This window comes from Cebidichthys violaceus, unplaced genomic scaffold (assembly GCF_023349555.1).
Source record: "Cebidichthys violaceus isolate CVI_PGR_0920_01 unplaced genomic scaffold, fCebVio1.0.p SCAF_21, whole genome shotgun sequence".
Classification (NCBI taxonomy): domain Eukaryota; kingdom Metazoa; phylum Chordata; class Actinopteri; order Perciformes; family Stichaeidae; genus Cebidichthys; species Cebidichthys violaceus.
The window spans coordinates 1,394,867-1,413,838 of NW_027176384.1; the positions used below are offsets into that span (position 1 = coordinate 1,394,867).

Sequence of the window (18,972 nt, forward strand, 5' to 3'; positions counted from 1 at the left end):
GTGTGTGTGTGTGTGTGTGTGAACCAGCTGTCAAGCCTCTGCAACCCTGCAGCTAAAGAACGATAACTTTACAAACAATCACAACTGTTCAACATTGTTTAATAAGCAACTCTGATATTGTACTTTGTCATTGCATTGAATAATACCTATATGGATCTGTAATTGCACATACCCCTGAACAACTGCAGTATTGAATATTCATTTGGACTATTCAGATATGGAAATGTAACAAAAAAAAACAACACACACACACACACACACACACACACACACACACACACACACACACACACACACACACCGTAGTAACACCTATACAATGTTAAACAATTCGGGTAAAATACTGTACCAGATACAAGAAACAGCTATTTTTATTGATTGTACAATTTTTCAGGTAGAAAATAAAAATGTTGTATTGCAAACCTTCAGCTGTGATTTGATTGAAGAACCTTACATGTACTCACGAAGGCAACAGCGATGAAAAAGCAAACAGAAAATGGCACTCAAATTTGGCACAAGATACAAAAAATACATCTGAACTAGAAATGTCGCTGATGTAAATACAAACGCACAATGAGTTATTGTGTTCAGTGAAAATGTACAGCCTATGCAGTAAATGTTTAGTGCTTGAGGTGTTATTTTCATATAAGAATGTGATGATGAAGGTGTATTCATCACTACAGGTAGTGAGCTAGATGATGGCAAGGAAGCTTAAAAACTTTTGCAATATATTATCTCCATAAACCTGAGAATCTATAAAGTATACAACATTATTTTTAACAATTTCACCTTCCTGAAGAAGACAAAAAACACCCATGTAATGCAGAACACTGACTTTGAGAGGAAAAAACTACACTTCTAATTGTGCTGGAAACATTAGAAAAATTTCCAAAGACCATATTTAAATGTCACAAGGTACCCAAAACAAAACAGTGGCCATGCACAGAGAAGCACAAGACTGCGTGTCAAAAGTATTGTTCTATGCCGAGCTAAAAAATTACTGCTTTTGACCCCTCGAGGCAAGTATACAACAATCTGAACCAAGCGAGAATGATATGAAAGAAAGGCAAACATGCTTTTTTTCCTGTGCTTGTTTGTGTGCTTCAGTTTCAGACATTTCCAGGAAACAAACCAGAGCTCTTGACTCTGGAGCCCCGCTTAGGTAGTTGGACATGTAGGAACAGATGAGGTACAGTGAAGACAAATAAGAAAAACAGCACCATTTTTTGTGACAGCTGTGTTCTTCCAAGCGAGGGTGGCAAACGTTCCCTAACAAGGCCATCTCCAAAGGGCCCAGTGTCTTACATATTGTGCTGTTTGTCAGGCAGATAGATTGGAGTCAGCTGGTTCAAGCAGGGATTCACAATTATTAATTATTCTCATTGTTGAGGTTTGATTAGCTCAGGATGGTTCCATAAAACAACTCAGAGAAGTGGCTTCCCCCCCGCCCCCAACGGCCATAAGTGGCAACTATGAGCCCGATTCGAAAACTAACCTCGACAGATTTATGCTTTATCATAACAGTTTTCAAACTGTATTTTAGATCTTAAAATATAAAAAGACATCAAGGATGAAGACTTAAATGACTGTTTTGGCAAATGCAGTCTGATTAACCAGCACACCTCTGTTTAGGCGCAGTGCACAGCCACCTCACTGAGCTTTTCTATGGGAACAGAACAGGCCGTAGGATGGGTATGTGAGCATGAACAAATCCTGGATGACATCAGTGATTACAGATTTGGTTCTGTGATTTCTGAATTCAAAGTTCCTAAGATATCTGGAATAGCAAGGACTCTATATAAAAAGGTACATTTTCTATTTTAAAAGGGAACAAATACAATACAGTTTCTTACAGAATACTATTTCTCACTCCAAACCATCCTTCACACATCTGCCCATTTTGCATGTATTTTTTTCTTTCCGTACACACATACTTTTTACGTTCACAAACAAACCCTTACCACTTACTGCTGGTATATTTATTTTCTTTTTTGGTGACATTATGTGAGATCAATATGCCATTAGTGGAAATTGCTCCCATGTCTACATTTAGACTATCAAAATTACCCTGTGGTTTGCTTCCAAAAGGCCTTTTTTTTTTTTGAAAATACTTAAGAAAAAACTTTCAAATCCATCATCCACAAACCACAACCCAATACCTACAGTAGGCTTTGTGTGAAAAAAAGAGATGAACTGATTAGAAATCATGTAAATTTACATCTTCATAAAAAAAAACACACACACACACACACACACACACACACACACACACATTGATACAAATAAATAGGAAAACATTACTGAGGATTCAAATAAGCACCAACATTTAAAAAAGGGGGACATATAAATTGACAAAGTGGTGAAGATATTTTTTTTGGGGGGGGGGGCAGTATAACTGGCCGAAACAGTCTCCTGCTACAGCGGTTTCTGATCAACTGCTACCTCTGTTCTTGCCGCGTCCATGTGTGTTCACAGTAGTCATAGGCACATGTTAGCATTGTGTGTGTGTGTGTGTGTGTGTGTGTGTGTGTGGCATCTATTTGTGCTGAGCTCAGAGTAGGCAGCTCCATTCGTTTGTCAAATTTGCTCCATATTACACTTCATCTTCCATCTTCTCCCATCACGGGAAAGCCTGGGAGGTGGCTTCTCCATCTCCCGCTTCTTTGTCTTCACCCTCCCCCATCCGTCCATCACTGATGAGAAGCATAACCCCATTCCTCCCTCCTCCTCTCCACGGACTCCATAACTCAACAGGCTAGTGTGGGACTTCTCCACGATCACCACCCCCCCTCACCCCACCCTAACCCCACACTCTCCAACTCTGTCCCTCCATCAGTGATTTTGCAGCAGCCCCTCCCACTGGATCGGCTGGGAGAAGACCTCTCTCTCCAGCCACATCTCGTAGCTGTAGTGGAAGTCCTCGGGCAGCTCCACGCGCTGGCCCAGCACGCTCTGCAGGCAGTTGTCCACGGGCACAAAGTCTCCGTTCTTGTTCTTGTCGTAGCGGCGGCTGTTGAACTTCTCGATGCTCTCCCGCAGGGCGCACTCCTCCGCCTGGAAGTCCCAGGGGCGCGCGTCGATATCTGGGGTGAGAGGAGGCGACACTTCATCAGTCTCCAGGACCCTTCGTTTAATAGATGTTTGAATGTTCACACTTAGACCTTTCCCCTTGAATTTACCAATATCATTTGTCTTAGTGATGACACAACACCTGTGCCTGAATTGATTTTGGATTCCCCCCTCTCTTTATTTTCTTCCATTTCCCACCTTATTCTCTCCCTCTTTTACTTTCTATCCATCTTTCTCTCTAACACTCATGGTGACAGATCACTTGCTCTCCCGTGAGGGACGGTGACCCTGAAAAATCCCCCTTTTCTCTGTTACTATGGCAACACCATCCAGGCTGTTGGCCAATGGCTGGTGGAGCGTTGTATTTCTCACACGCGCAGTACATACATACAGACGGGTACATATACACAGATGTACACATCGACCATTAAATGAAGAATTAGAATGTATTAACCTACATTAAATTATGTTTACAGTCATGTTTACAGAGCGTGGGGTAAATGTGTTCGTTACACTGACGTCTCTGTTCTATTAATCAGCAAAGTGTGAAGATTAAGGACGACTGCTGGGACTAATTATCTCCATGACCGTTTCTTTTATGAAGATCTGAGAGGCCAACTGAGCTGTGGGTCCAGGAGAATGACATAATTGTTTTTTAATTTAAGCTGCATTTCATAATTTCTCAATGATGTAATACTCTGAACACCATATATCATTTTCAGTAAAACTTGATCTGGAAAACATACTATTAATCCTTTTAATGTTGTTTATTTTATTATTTTCCTTTCTTGGTTACTTAATTAATTATTGTTTGGATTGTGAACTCTTTGCATTATGAGTTATTTGTTGTATAAATTGTGAAATATTCTGTAGAAGGCAACAAAAAAAAAGGATTTATAAAATTAAAAAAAACGTAGAGCTGCTGTTGGTATCTAATCGGTTAATGTCCTATATCAAAATGTAGAAATAAAAAATTAAATCGAAGCATGTCATTTGTAATAAACTGTGGTCAGCCTTCTTTACCGGCTTAGCTAAACTCAAAGTGAACAGTTTGAACACTTCATGAATGTGGCTCCACAGACTGGTATTTACCATTTCCATAGGCCCAGTCGTCATTGAGCCTGTGGCGGACCTTCTGGTAGATGGCTGACATGGTCTTCATGTTGCTCTTCCTCCACTGGCGGCCCAGGTACTTGGTCTGGATCTTAAGCAGCTTGAGGACGTAGAGCTGCATCATGGCCTGCTTCACCTTGAGAGCTCTCTTTAGGATGGGGGCGGACTTGAACACCACCAGCATCTGAAAAAGGAATGAAATTGACTCGAGGAGCATGTTTGAGTGTGCTGTGGGGAACCAGAGGCAAACTGACAACACTTGTCAAAATGAACATGGACTGGCTGCTCTGTGCTGATGGATTTGTACACACTCATAATGGGACAATTTGTTTCTATTTTCTCTTCGCACATCCAAGGGCCCACTGCCCCGCTGGGCCCCAGGGGGTGCACTCAGAAGAATTACTCACCATTGTTCGGGAGTGTTTCCACTTGGTCAGCTTGTTCAGTATTCTCAGCAGATTGATACAAGAAAACAAGTTTCTCCAACAGAACTGGTTGCTGTCTCCTGCTTCCTAAAAGACACACGCAGGACACACATGTGATGATGACACTTTAGAAAGGCTCGACCTTTGTCCAGTGAGGATCAATCAGGTGTCACGCTGACAGTGTTTTCACTCACCAGGCTCTCGGCTGTGAGCTCAGGCATCTCATGGACCACACAGTGGGGAAAGTCCAGCACACATATGCTGCAATGAAAAAACACAGACAGACACATTGATCACTTCCCGTCATTTCACGCACTGTAACATCACTTGAATCGGTCCAGTTGCCTTGACTTTTACAACGTCATCTTGGGCTGCAAACGCTCCGATAGGGTCAAAGTACTACATCAAAGTATGTGTACTCATACTTTATACAGTACAGAGTACTTTTCTACAGTGTTGCACCTGAGCTAAAATGGACTGAGCTGGTCCTTTCCCCTGCTGCCAAAGACTCATGTCACCTAACATGTGGCTTAATGTTAATTTCTCTTCTTTCACACCTGAATCTCCTGTCACTGAATTGCTGCTGTGATGCCGTCTGTTCCGCTTCCCTAACACCTGCTGATTCATGCAAGATTGCAGTCATGCCTGTAATACTTGGTTAGCCGTCTAACCCGCAGGTTCTCAAACACAACCCGTGTGTTCTCCACCAAGCACATTCTTATAGGTACCTAAATGGTACTAAAGTGGGAGCCATTTCCAGCATGACTCACTCAAAATAGAGACACAATGATACATTGTGTCTCCATTTTGGGTCTATTTTGCGTCTATTGTACCAAACCAAGCTCGTCTGTTGTTATACAGCAAAATAACAAGTGCAGTGCTTTCTGTGAGGGTACAGAGTAGGAGACAAGGATCCTACCTGTTTTTGGCACTGATGTAGGACATGATGTTCTGATTGAAGAACTTGAGGATGAGTGGGATACAGTTGGCAAACACCAGGTGCTGGGAGACAATCTCAAACTGCAGGAAAAGAAGAGGCGGCATAGTGGAATAATTAGTTTGACACTGAGAAAAAAAGCTACAACGGAGTAATACTTTTTTTGTTATGATTCTGCTTTTGTGGTCATTAAGTACTTTTTAAATGAGATAAAGGTCTGATTATGATGTTGATGGGAAAATCCATAACTCATAAAAGGACAGAAGAGAAAAAATAATAATCCTGTAGCCGATAATCCTGAATCACTGATGAGTTTTCTGTGTGGGGAGAAGGTCAAGAACCAGGATTTCTATTCTCATACAGCAGCCATACAAATCCTTCACCTCATCCAAGAAGCTTTACTAAGCAGGCGAGTCTGCGAATGAATCATAGTTCAGTATTTCATCGACTGTGGTTATATCAAATGTGCTCTGTTTTACCTTGTTTTCTGTATGCAATGCTTCCTATTCTCATGTAATAAATGTATCCTCAAAAGCAGTTCTTATAGAGTATTTGTTGCAGGTGCCAAATAATATACTATAGTAGACTAATCGATTTGACTTCCCACTACAGCTGCATTCTGCTGATGTGCCGGATGTAATATAGTTTTGTGGCACCAGAGGGCGCTACCACTACAAATCTACAGAGCAGCCATTAAGAGCGTGAAAGAATGTCCCTTCCTAGTAACAGAAAATATCCCCGTCCCCATCGCTCTGAACCAAAGAAACTACTGATAAATAAAACAACATATAAGTGCTTGAAATGGGGCCAAATCTGCTCCATTAAAAAAAAAGAGCAGATTTCAAACCAGATGCTCTCTTTCAATCTGTTTTTCGTCTTCATTGAGAGAAATGGACCAACTGTGAGTCTATCCGGCTGATACAGGAGGTGTGAGGAGGGGATGGAGGTCCAAAGGTGGGGGGGGTGGAGAGGAGGATGAAAGGAGGAAAGAAATAGCACGCTTGACTGGATAATCAGGTGGAGGGTATTGGAGGTAGCATGGGGGGGAGGTGCATGGATAATGGGGGGGAGGTGCATGGATAATAGGGTGCGTTTGTGCTTGGGGAAGGCGAGAAGGAGAAGAATAATGTAAAAGGAGAGAACAATAATGTGAGGTGCCTGTAGGAGGGAGGACTGTGTTTGTGTGTGTGTGTGTGTGTGTGTGTGTGTGTGTGTGTGTGTGTGTGTGTGTGTTTGTAACCTGATAAATATGGTTGAGTTTGAAGTGTTTGAGGAGCAGCAGAAGCAGAGCAGAGATGGCCTTGACGAGGATTTCCTTGTGACGGTTCACGTCAATTCCCAGCTTCATGCTCTGAAGGACTGTGATACTGGAGGACACACACACACACACACACACACACACACACACACACACATACACACACACACACACACACACACACACACACACACACACACACACAGTAAGGCCTTCAGGTCTCGAATGATAATACAGTTTTGTCTCAGTAAAAGACAAACTTAACTATTAAAAGACTGACTGTTCGAAAACAAACAGATATTCTGATTAGTCTGTCAATGATGCACCTGCTGTCTTTCAGCTCTCTGGTTGAATGTCAGCTAGTCTAAAACTAGGACATACTGCAGACCATAAAACAAATTCAGAATAAGTGCATTTTCCCTTGTATTCCATCCGCCCAAATGTTAAATTTTCTTCCAGACAGAAACAAAACAAAAAACATAGAAAATGAGCCTGATCCGGTTATGGGCAGCTGTAAATGGTGGTGAAATTTGACAACATGCATGCATCTTTTATGTTCAGCTGTCTGATCTGAATGTGGCTCTAGATGTGTGCAAATGCACAAAAAAACAACCTAGCACCATTAGAAAAAGATTCAAATAGTCACACTGCTTTCTACAGTACTTACGGCATCTCCTCAGGCAGCACATCAGCCAAGATGTTAATCGAGTCCGTTTTGGCTTTGGAGGTTGGAGCCGCAGCCAGCAGCAGCTTCAGGAGGGCAATCTGACACAGGTGACAATGCAAAGATCTATCAAATAATTGTTTAGCTACAATATATGTGCATCAGTGTTGACAGGCTATTGATACACAGAATAAAAAAAAAAAAAAAAAATGTCCTCAATATTAATAATCAATTTTCTCTTTTTGGGAGAAACTGTACCAACTGTAGAACAGAGATTCTGTCGGTTTACAGTGTTTTTAAACAACCAAATGAACATACATTTGGTAGCAAGATGGTGTGAATCCAGTTTCAAAAGTTTGAGGAGGAATTGTTCATCATGAGCCACTCACCACGTACTGGGAGAGGTTAGGAAGCATGCCCAGGTAAAGCATCTCTGTTGGCGTCTCCGCCACCTCCTCATCTCCCTAAACAATACACAACATTGAATTCATATCCACAAAACACTCACGTTTAAGGCCCAATAACACAGCCATGTTCCTATCTTGATTAAATATTCACCAAATTAAATATTCAGTTCATCTGTCCGTGTTGCTTTAAAACAATAGAAATAGATTTACAGAGTTACTGTCATGATTGTTCAAAAATTTCACAGGGACATTACTGACCAGGCTCATGGGACACTGTTGCAGCTCGTCCTCCTTTTTGATCTGGACTTCAGTGATGGAGACATATTTGTGCTGGAGAAGACAAGAAAACCATAAGAATATAACAAAAAATATACATATAGAATAAACACTTCTTCCAACGCCTTTATACACTGCTCAAAAAAATTCAAGGAACACTTTGAAAACACATCAGATCTCAATGTGAAAAAAAATTATGTTGGATATCTATACTGATATGGACAATCTAAGGAACGAAAGGATGCCACATCTTTTGATGGAAATAAAAGTTTCAGCCTACAGAGGGCTTCACTTTATAGACACCCCGAAAATCAAAGTGAAAAAATTATGTGGCAGACTAGTCCATTTTGCCAAAATTCAATTTCTGCATCTCAAAATGCTTCTCAATATCTTGCGTGGCCCCCACATGCTTGTATGCATGCTTGACAATGTCGCGGCATGCTCCTAATGAGATGACGGATGGTGTCTTGTGGGATGTCCTCCCAGATCTGTCTAAGGGCATCAGTGAGCTCCTGTAAAGTCTGAGGAGCAACCTGGCGGCGTCTGATGGACCGAAACATAATGTCCCAGAGGTGTTCTATCGGGTTTAGGTCAGGAGATCGTGAGGGCCATTCAATTGTATCAATTCCTTCATCCTCCAGGTACTGCCTGCATACTCTTGCCACATGAGGCCGGGCATTGTCGTGCATCAGGAGGAACCCGGGACCTACTGCACCAGCGTAGGGTCTGACCATGGGTTCAAGGATTTCATCCCGATACCTAATGGCAGTCAGACTGCCGTTCTCTAGCCTGTAGAGGTCTGTGCGTCCCTCCATGGATATGCCTCCCCAGACCATCACTGACCCACCACCAAACCGGTCATGCTGAACGATGTTGCAGGCAGCATAGCGTTCTCCTTGGCTTCTCCAGACCCTTTCACGTCTATCACAGGTGCTCAGGGTGAACCTGCTCTCATCTGTGAAAAGCACAGGGCGCCAGTGGTGGACATGCGGACATGCCAATTCTGGTGTTCTATAGCAAATGTCAATCGAGCTCCACGGTGCTGGGCAGTGAGCACAGGGCACACTACAGGGCGTCGCGCCCTGAGGCCACCCTCATGAAGTCTGTTTCTGATTGTTTGGGCAGAGACATTCACACCAGTGGCCTGCTGGAGGTCATTCTGCAGGGCTCGGGCAGTGCTCAACCTTTTCCTCCTTGCACAAAGCAGCAGATATTGGTCCTGCTGATGGGTTGAGGACCTTCTACGGCCCTGTCCAGCTCTCCTAGAGTAACTGCCTGTCTCCTGGAATCTCCTCCATGTTCTGGAGATTGTGCTGGGAGACACATCACATCTCCTTGCAATGGCACACGTGGATGTGCCATCCTGGAGGAGTTGGACAATCTGTGCAACTTCTGTAGGGTTAAGAAATCGCCTCATGCTCCCAGTAGTGATAATGGCTCTAGCTAAAACCAACACTAGTGGAAAACCAGTCAAAGAGATCAAGAGGGAGAAACTTGAATTGGCCTCCACATGCAAAACAGTGCAGTGATTTCCTCACTCACCTGTTTAAGAGTCTTGACGCTCTCATGGATGGGTCTGGGCAAGCCCACCAGAGTATCCGTGTCACTGCAAAACAACGCAGTTACACCAGACTGGAAGAAGACACAGTTTAAAAGGATATCTTAAACGTCTCAAATGAAATGCCTACTTTCCCAGAGTAAACCCGATGAACTTGTTTCTGCTGGTCTCAAGGAAGTGCTCAATGTCTTTCTCCCTGCACACACATAGACAGGCTGCAGTCAGATTTTGGATTCATTTGAGGGCACCTGCTGCCCCACATATGAACAAGCAACCAAACGGACAGCTTTCAGGGGAGCACTCACATGTGTGCGCACACCCACACAAACACGCAGAAGAGCAACAGCACGCATTAGCTTCCTCAAATCTCATCAGTCACACTGTGTGCTGCTGCTCTCCGTGAGCCTCCTACTAAATCAGCCCTGTATGTCGCAGCACTCTTGATTCAAAGACATAGCAGTACGCACACTTAAAGATAAGGTTCGCTAATAGACAGACAGAATATAGGTTTTCTGATCATGAATGCATAATAAATGGGCCGCTATAAAGCACTTCACTACTTTATGTCCTCTGTCAAAAGCATTATTCATGCACCCTGGGAAGACACCACATGCTACTCTGTCAGGAATACACAGATGGAAAGCATATTGCTGGATGACAGCAAGGAGAGAAAACTGTGAGACGATTTTCTAATTTGGTTTTAACCTAACTCAAATGGTGCCACAGAATCAGGGTGGGAAACTGACACCAGCTGCCAGCCAAATGGTGCGAAGTCGTGTCTGTGGGTGGGAGGTTTTCTCTACTGTGCGGTCAAAATGGCAAATTTAGAGCTTTATTCAATGGAATGGAACTAAGTGCTTTTAAATTAACAAAGGGATTATTTTAGCAGCTACAATAATGAGTATCAGTATTATTTATCATAGAAAGGTCTTACTGAAGCTGTTTTTTATCCTGAAGTAAGGTTATAAGAGGGCAGTTTAAAGAACGTTTTTCAACTCTTTGAGAAGAGGTATGTAACTGCAGCTTGTAATTGTTAACACTGTTCAACGTCCAAATACTCTTTGCCAGTATTTTACAGTTAATAGGTGTTTGTTTCAGACTCCAAAGTGCGGAAATGAAAACTGTTAATTAACCTGACTTTAGGGGCCCAGGGAAGGCCCTTGGGGAAGTTGACCCGTTCTGTGGGAGGTCTGAGGGGAGGCGGCGGAGGTGGGGGCTGGATGATGACGTCTCGATCCAAGGGGTCCACCTCACCCTCGATGCCGCTGTCTGTGTCCTCGGGGTCCTCCTCCTCGTCCCGGGCGTCGTCGTTCTTGAAAGGGTCCCGCTCGTTGTATGTGTCCAGGCTGTCCTGCTTGACCAGGGGCTGGGAGAGAGAGAGGACAGGCGGTCAACTGCACTGGCAGGACTGCTTATAACAAGTGAAATGACCTATAAACACATAAGATGAGCAACTAGCCCATCTCATATTTAACATGTGGTTAAGTCCAGTTGTAAAACTGCAAATCTGAGGCATGACCTAAACTAAACACATAAACTTTACCTGAGATATAGATATATAGATATATATAAATAACCTTTAACAAGCAGACTCATTCATTAAAGGACAATACTTTAATTTGAATGTATACTGGTATATATACATATCTCCAAATTGCACTAACTGTATGAAGACATTCGCAGGAATAATGTAAAGTACACAGCAGGCTACATTCAAACTGCAGCTATAGTGGAGCAGATACATTTTTTTTATTGCCATAGGTATACAACACTGTATTTCTGATATATCGGATGTGAGCAGCCTAATAATCGCCTAATAAATAAGAACAATTAATCCAAATTTAGCATTAAGGTTTTCAGCATAAATGTATCCTAAAGGACTGGTACATGCTTTTTTTTTAATGGTTCAATAATTTGGGAAACATTCTTATTCTCTTTCTTGCAGAGACTGAAAGAGAAAATAGACACCACTGGCATACTTGTCCGTTAGATTTGAAGCTACAGCCAGGACACGGTTAGCTTAGCTTAGCATAAACAGCTAGCCTGGCTCTGTCCAAAGGCAACCACAGAAACGGCAAGCAACATTTCAGATTGAACTTACCAAGCATCTGCACTTCAAAAGATACAGGGAAAATGCAAGCAAAAGGCTAAGACTTATATTGAGCTCTTATCTACAAAAACAAACCCATTTAAAGCTCAAGTGCAAAACACACATTCACACACACAAACACTCAAGTGTCGCAGTTCAAACAATAGTTTCCAATGAATGACTGTGGCAATAGTGCAAGCATCAGGCATGAGTCAGCATTTTGGACATTAGTTGAGCTAGTGCAGTCGATGTATGGTGCACCAGTGGTGGTACCAATGCTGGACTATGTGAGGGGAATAGTGAGTGTATGGTTGGGAGGAGGGAGGGAAGAGGAGGTGAAACCGTGTTGTGAGTCATTCTCTATGGAGAAGCCATTCCCTGGTATGTGGCAGGTTAAGCTACTGTAGTGTAGTTTTTTTCTATCAGGGTTAGGGGACAACCGCTTTCAATGGCATCCATGTGAGAGAGAGAGAGGTCAACTGAGACCCAAATGCAACACCTACAGAAGAGAAAGTACGGACGTTACGATCTCAATTCACCTTCTCAATGAATGCATTTTAAGGACATTGACCCCTAGTCCAGAGTCTACAGTGCAAGGTGATTTTTGCGGACAAACCTGGTAGCGATGTGATGAAAACTACAGGGGAGATGCTACTAGAGGTAGATGTCTGAAGTGACTTTACGGGGCGGTGGATAGTGACCGCTCCAGTGCCAATGACAACAGCCAGCAAGTCAGCCCTGTTTCTCAAACCCCTCCCTCCCCCCCATCCAAACTGAGCAGGCCACAGTGGAGCAGGAGGAGAAGGACGAAAAAGGGTGAGAAGAAGGAGGGAGGGACAGTATGAGGTGTTAGTGGATGATGTGGAAGGAGAAGAAAATGGTGGAATAGGCATGGGAGGAAAGGGGAAAAGGAGAGTATGAGGACAGATAGGAAGATGAGGAGCAGGATGATAAAAGCAAAGAGAAATGTAAGGAAGAAAAAAATATATGAATATAAGTCGAAAACAGTTGGAACAATTATGGACATGTGGAGGATGGAAGTAAGATTTGTAAAAGTGTAATGGGGAATGGAGGATATAGGCATGTATGCATGGGAAATTAAAAGATAAGCATGAAAGGAGGAAGAACAGAATAAAGGGAACAAGTAAGTATAAACAAGGAAAAGGAAGAACAAAAACGACATGGAAGAAAATATGCAATTGGTGATGACTGAATTAAAGGAAGATTTTGACATTTTGGGAAAAACGGGTATTTGCTTTCTTATTGATAGTTAGATGAGAAGATCGATACCAAGATTTCAGTCTTTATACTAAGCTAAGCTAACTGTTTGCTGTAGCCTCACAACTAGCATTCAGACACAAAAGTGGTACATACATTCTCATCTAACTCTCAGTGAAATATGTTAAAGTGTATTTTCCAAACTGTTCCTGTATTGAGGCAGCGAGTAGGATTGTACCGAAACCACGGAGCATCAAACTTCTGGTTTCTGATTAATTTCTTTCATAATAGATTATAGATTTTGTCCAATAGTGTGGAGTGTCCAGACAATATGGTTTGTATACAGTGTAATTCAACTTCCTTTGGCAGAAACAAATATTAATTGTGTGAAAAGGGTCAAATTTCTGACATGTTAACTATTGCTTCCTCAATTTTTGGTGCATCCTGGTATGATTGAATGAGTTTAAATGACAGGAGGGGGAAGAGAATAGGAAAAGACAAAGAAAGAGAAGGGAGTGCAGAAAGAAAAAAGAGAGAGAAAAGTGGGTGGCAGGGATGTGGGAGATGAGTGCAAAAAGGCCAGCTCAGTGCAGAGAGAAAATGCAGAAGGAAAAGAGGGAATTTGTGGGTAAAGACCTGCTTCTTGGGAAAGGGACTGTCTCCTTCCAAGCTATCAACAAAGGCACTCTGTGGGAACACAAGGAAGAGGGGCAATGAGAGACCAGAGTGCAGTTAGAGAGAGAGCCTGTCCAGTCAAAGCTCTACTAAAAACAGAGCCGCCCCAGCACCAATAACATCTCTGGCATCGCTGACTTACAACAGAGAACCAGTGATGTTGGCGCTTAAGAACTTTTGGAAAGCCGGACCCGGAAAATAGTTAGAGGATGAGTTACGGGAGGAAGTCTATGGGATCACTTTAGAAACAGATGAAGCTGTTCAACAATAAAATAATGGAAAAATTAGTCTTACATGTAGGTAGCATTTACAATGTCATGTTAGTAATAAAGTTCAGTTATACTATAGCAAACACACCTTCGCCTTCTGAAACACTGTCTCACATATGACATCTGCACGTTTTGTTTTTGATCACCCGTAGTTTTCAATGAACGCATATTAAAATGAAACAAACACTACTGATTGTGTGTGGTTCGTTGAGGGGGGGAGGGGGGGGGGGGGGTCTGTACCCTGCGGCTGCGGCGACCTCTCTTCTGCTGCTGCTGCTGTTCAATGAGCTCCATGGCAGAGGCCGGGGGCGAGGCCGCTCTCATGGCCCTGACGACCTTGATGCTGTCCTCCGGCAGCGGGGGCAGGTTCAGACGCTCCCGGCCGCGCACCTTCATCTCCTGAAGCTCCTCGAAGCCCCCCAAGGTGAACTGGAAGATAAGGATGGAGAGGGGAAACAATGATTCACAGGCTTGTGAGCAGTGTATTAAGTCAGGAGGAACAGAATGCAGGTGGCTGTATATTCACCAGACTGCGGGTCATTCTGTTAAAAACATGCAAAATATTACATATAGGTGGTTGTAATGTAATGGAAATATGTAGAAAAAAAAAAAAAAAAAGTCAGTTTGCAGTTACTAGTTTTAAATAAACAATATTATATAATACTGCCCATCACAAGTAATTTTCATAGCATAGTGAACTTAATGGAAAACAATGGCTACCTTTGGTGGTCCCTGTTTAAAAAATGTGCAATTTGTGGATTCCAAAATAAATAAATAAAATAAGCAAATAGGATCACACTAACAAATGCACACGAACAAAGATGCAGAAATACACAGAAATTGATGTGTCAGTGTTTGAACGGTCATAATGTACCAACCAGTATTGTCTTCCAGAGCAGCAGTAGCACTTTCTTCATGGGGAAGTGCGGGGCATTCATGCTGCAGAACTTGGTCACCATGGTGAAGAGGAGCAGGGCGAGGGGCTCTCCGTTGTACAGAGGGGAACCTGAGGGGGTCAAAGGTCAAAGTCAGTGTTTTTGGATTGGATATATGAATATATAAAAGCACCTGCTAAGACAGACTCTCCTGTGCTTTACACAGCCATGAATCCGGGATCTTTTAGGTCAAAGGATTACATATTTATAAAAGTATACTACCACAGCAACCGTTATATTTCACCAGAAGTGCCCTATATTTGTTAAACACACACACACACACACACACACACACACACACACACACACACACACACACACACACACACACACACACACCTAGCTCATTCTTGAAGGCTTCTCTTGCTGCTCTCCACTCAGGTCTGTCATCCTCCGTTTGAACTCTAATGGTCTCCACTATCAAGTACATGATGCTCAGTAGAACTCTGCAAAGAAAAGAAAGACACAATTCTCAGCTTGATCCAATGTGCGTGTGTGTGTTGTGGTCATTTAACTGGTGCCTGGAACGATAATAATGGGCTTGAAAGGTCAACAAGTACAAGAGACAATAATAGGATGGAGGAAATGATGAGTAGCAATGAAAAGGGAAGTGCAAGAAGCAGAGGAGGATTGAATGCAATCCTCTTAACAATTTGTATTCTCTGCCAGGATAATGCACCATGCATTCACAATTACCTGACCTAAGTCAGGCAGTGTATTAGCCATTAAACGCTTTGTTCGCTCAACAAAGCCTCACAGTTCAAAATAACTCTAAGGTTTTCAATTTTGTGGAAGCAATTAGGTGCAGATCTACTCCTCTAGCTAATAATTATTTGAAAGTGTTCAACTGGGAAATGCACAGACGGGGCTCTGCCTATGTGTGAACATACGAGTGTCTATATGTGGGTGTAAAGGGGTGTTCAGCCTATTTTGTTAAAAAGAAATCAATTTCATTAAGCAGAAACAGAAAAGAATATAATTAAATGTTGTGGATTAGGTATGTGCGTATGTAAACATGTGTGATTGTGGCCAGATGACAGATAGGGAAGCATGAAAAATACTATTTAAAAAAAAAAAAGATTGAAGAATTGAAAGATATTTTTGTACTTATTTGCTTTCCTTCTTGGGTGAAGTGAGAGGAATGTGGAGTAGGCTGTGAGTGATGTGGTTGTATTTCTTACCTGAGCTCTGTGCTGTCTGCCAGAGAGATGGCAGGCTTCCTCACCGCACTGCTGCATGCCTGGTTGTTACTGCAGACACAAGTAAATATGTGTAAACATAATTTTTTGTGGTTTATTTGAAAAAGAAGAGCCAGACTGAATACACAAAAAAGCATGAAGATAAGGTTATAATGATCCAGAGTTTTTAAACACACAACCTCAAGTCTAATTTTTTAGTGCGAGACCCTTTTCATGCCTTGCCTACACTGCTTTGCTGTGCAGCATGTTGATAGGCCAGACTGTGCCATGATGCCTCAGAGTAGCTTATGTAACAACAAAGAAGCTCCGGATCCCAACTGAGGCCGACACCAGCGGCAACAAAGCAGACTTGAAGGAGGCGCTGCCGCACCGTGTCCTCAGCGGAGGGATTGAAGTGTGGAATCACAGGTGGTGTGTTTACTGTAGTCCTGCATCTCTTTCTCTCTCAATGTCTGTCTGTGTCCTTCTATCCACATAAACCTTGGGAGGGAATGAGTGGATGTGCTGAGGGACCAGAGCTTCCAACACGGGAGGATACTGAGCGAGAAAGAAACATTGACTCTTTCGGGGTTTGAACCTATGAGCTTCCAATAACAGGCCACCCTATGAGAGACGTCCAGATTTCAGGATAAAGGTTCCCTTCATCTGAGAAACATAATGGTACTTTTTACTTTGTATTAGAGTCCCCTCCCTTCTTTTACTGCCTGCAGGCCATCACCCAAGGGGGCTATACATTTATAAAAGGCACCTGCAGGTCTGCGCTGCCTATTTTTATGGCTTACTTGCCCTTTATGTCCCTTTCTTATAGCCTTGTGTATTGTAAACACATGAGCAGCAGTAAGCTGTAATCCTATTTCATCAAGCAAATCCAAGGTGAAAGTGACATTGTAGCTGCTGGTTTTGATGACATTTTTATTTATTAGGAATTTTTTTTAATGACTCGCATATCCCCAGCATATTCGGTGTGTCCTACTCACTCTATCTCCATGCTAAGCAGCTCCAGCAGTGCCGTGAAGATGCCCATGTCGTAGAGCAGAAAGACATTGTGTCTGGACCAGTGGAGCACATCCACCTCTGTGTCGCACTCATCAAACACTCCTGGGAAAAAAAAAAGGTGCAGGGAAATTTTAGAAGCTGTCACACTGTCATGGCTTACTAGGACACCGGGAGAGAACAGGTCCATCGTCAGTAGATAGTATTACACCTGTGCTGTTCCTGCTGCTGTGAAAAAGGCCTAATGTTGGTTGTACTGTATTAGTACCACGCACCCTGAGCCAAGTAGAGGATGGCCCTGGCCACCTTCAGCCGCTTGTCTCTGTCCGTCACCTCCAGCGCGTCCAGCAGCCTCATCACATAGGACCTCTGCTCCTCCACCGCCAGTTCGATCCACCTTCGGCCTCGAGCTGCAGGACGGACACGGCAACACAGTGGGCAAAGTTATTTCATCTTCTTCCTCTGCCTCAGACAGTGTAGGCTACTATAACATCATACTCATTGTCTTTTCTATCAGTCACTGCACTTGTTATCATCTGGTTTTAATACATTATGTAAGACAGTGTGTCATGTACAGTAATGTTATTGTGAGCACCACCTCAATGCACAAAGACAACTTTACAAGCTAACTGCAAGTCTGCATGTCCTGCAAATTGGGGATGGACTCATTTTTTACTGCTGCAGTTTTTACTCCCTGTAGTGTTTCCCTTACTCTTTACTTTCTGCATGTCATACCGCTCATCTCTCCTGTCCTCCTTCCCCATGTTTTATAAAATATTAATCAAACTGAGATTGCTCGGGAAATCGGGGGACTGCAAATAACTGACCTGCCGCGTGTGGCAGATGCTCTGCTGTACTCTCGCCTGGCAGGTACTTTAAATATTCTGACGGCACGGCTGTATTCGCCCTCCTCACAGACAGGGACTCAGTCACAGCCTGCCAACAATTGGTTTGCCCGCTACACCCAGTACAATGGTGTACAGACTGCCACCTCCTCCTCGACGTCACCAATGACAAAGGAGCTCGTCTTCGTGACACTCCCCCTCATTTCCCCCACCGCCGATTGGAGATGGTGGATAGCTTTAAGTACCTCTGCATCAACCTGAAGAATAAACTGAGCTTTGACTACCACACCAGAGACATCTAAAACAAAGACTAAGGGCTCTCGCAGGCAAAAGCCATCTCCTGCTCCATCTGTATCGCAACAGTATTGAACCCATCCTCCTGTACAGCGCCACCTGCTACTTCACCATGCTCGAGTATAAAAACAAGCTCCTGAAAAATTTGAATGGGTCTCCCCACTCCCAACCTGCCTGATGTTTGTTTACAGCCTGTGAAAAGCTACATTCTACTACTACGACTTCTACTACTACAAAAATTACAGCTTTTAAAGAAATGCACGCCTTTTTTTTTTTTTAACAGTGTTAGTCTTCTATTCTTAGATGCTTAATTTCATTACGCAGACAGTAATAGGCATTAAAGCATCGTAACATCATCATGATTGGTGGAGCTCAGCGCTTCTTCTTCCTCTGACTTGTGCTGTCTACTCAAGTCAGGAAATATAGAAAATGCTGTCTAATTTCAGCACTGTCCCCAGAAATCTTCCTTTACTTCGGTAAAGAGCTTAAATGAGACACACTGTGATAATCACAGTAATTCAGATGATTGGGAAGTCATGGTGAAAAAAACATTGATGAGCACACTGTCAGTGGCCCTGTCATACACACACACGTGCGCGTGCGCGCGCGCGCACGCACACACACACACACACACACACACACACACACACACACACACACACACACACACACACACACACACACACACACACAAAGAGCACAAGTCATAGAGGAGAACCACCCTCTGATAGCTAACATACATTGCCCA

The 18,972-nt window shown here is 43.1% G+C and overlaps 1 protein-coding gene across 3 annotated transcripts in view; it reads right to left on the reverse strand.

The window, feature by feature from the left end:
- Positions 1–78: 78 nt before the first annotated feature.
- The window catches only part of strip2 (striatin interacting protein 2), a 29,970-nt gene continuing 11,076 nt past the window's right edge, over positions 79–18,972 (reverse strand). For 2 of the 3 annotated variants that reach the window (XM_068716850.1, XM_068716852.1), the window contains exons 4-22: positions 17,361–17,495; positions 17,070–17,190; positions 16,075–16,143; positions 15,233–15,339; positions 14,837–14,964; positions 14,199–14,387; positions 13,651–13,701; positions 10,841–11,073; positions 9,838–9,903; positions 9,692–9,755; positions 8,132–8,203; positions 7,856–7,930; positions 7,470–7,567; positions 6,785–6,911; positions 5,527–5,627; positions 4,802–4,868; positions 4,590–4,694; positions 4,162–4,366; positions 79–3,083 (exon numbers count right to left, since the gene is read on the reverse strand). In XM_068716850.1, the coding sequence (XP_068572951.1) occupies positions 2,833–3,083; positions 4,162–4,366; positions 4,590–4,694; positions 4,802–4,868; positions 5,527–5,627; positions 6,785–6,911; positions 7,470–7,567; positions 7,856–7,930; positions 8,132–8,203; positions 9,692–9,755; positions 9,838–9,903; positions 10,841–11,073; positions 13,651–13,701; positions 14,199–14,387; positions 14,837–14,964; positions 15,233–15,339; positions 16,075–16,143; positions 17,070–17,190; positions 17,361–17,495 (2,264 nt within the window). In that variant the 3' untranslated portion in view covers positions 79–2,832. The remainder of the gene's footprint in view (positions 3,084–4,161; positions 4,367–4,589; positions 4,695–4,801; positions 4,869–5,526; positions 5,628–6,784; positions 6,912–7,469; positions 7,568–7,855; positions 7,931–8,131; positions 8,204–9,691; positions 9,756–9,837; positions 9,904–10,840; positions 11,074–13,650; positions 13,702–14,198; positions 14,388–14,836; positions 14,965–15,232; positions 15,340–16,074; positions 16,144–17,069; positions 17,191–17,360; positions 17,496–18,972) is intronic. The other variant, XM_068716851.1, reaches the window with a different exon arrangement.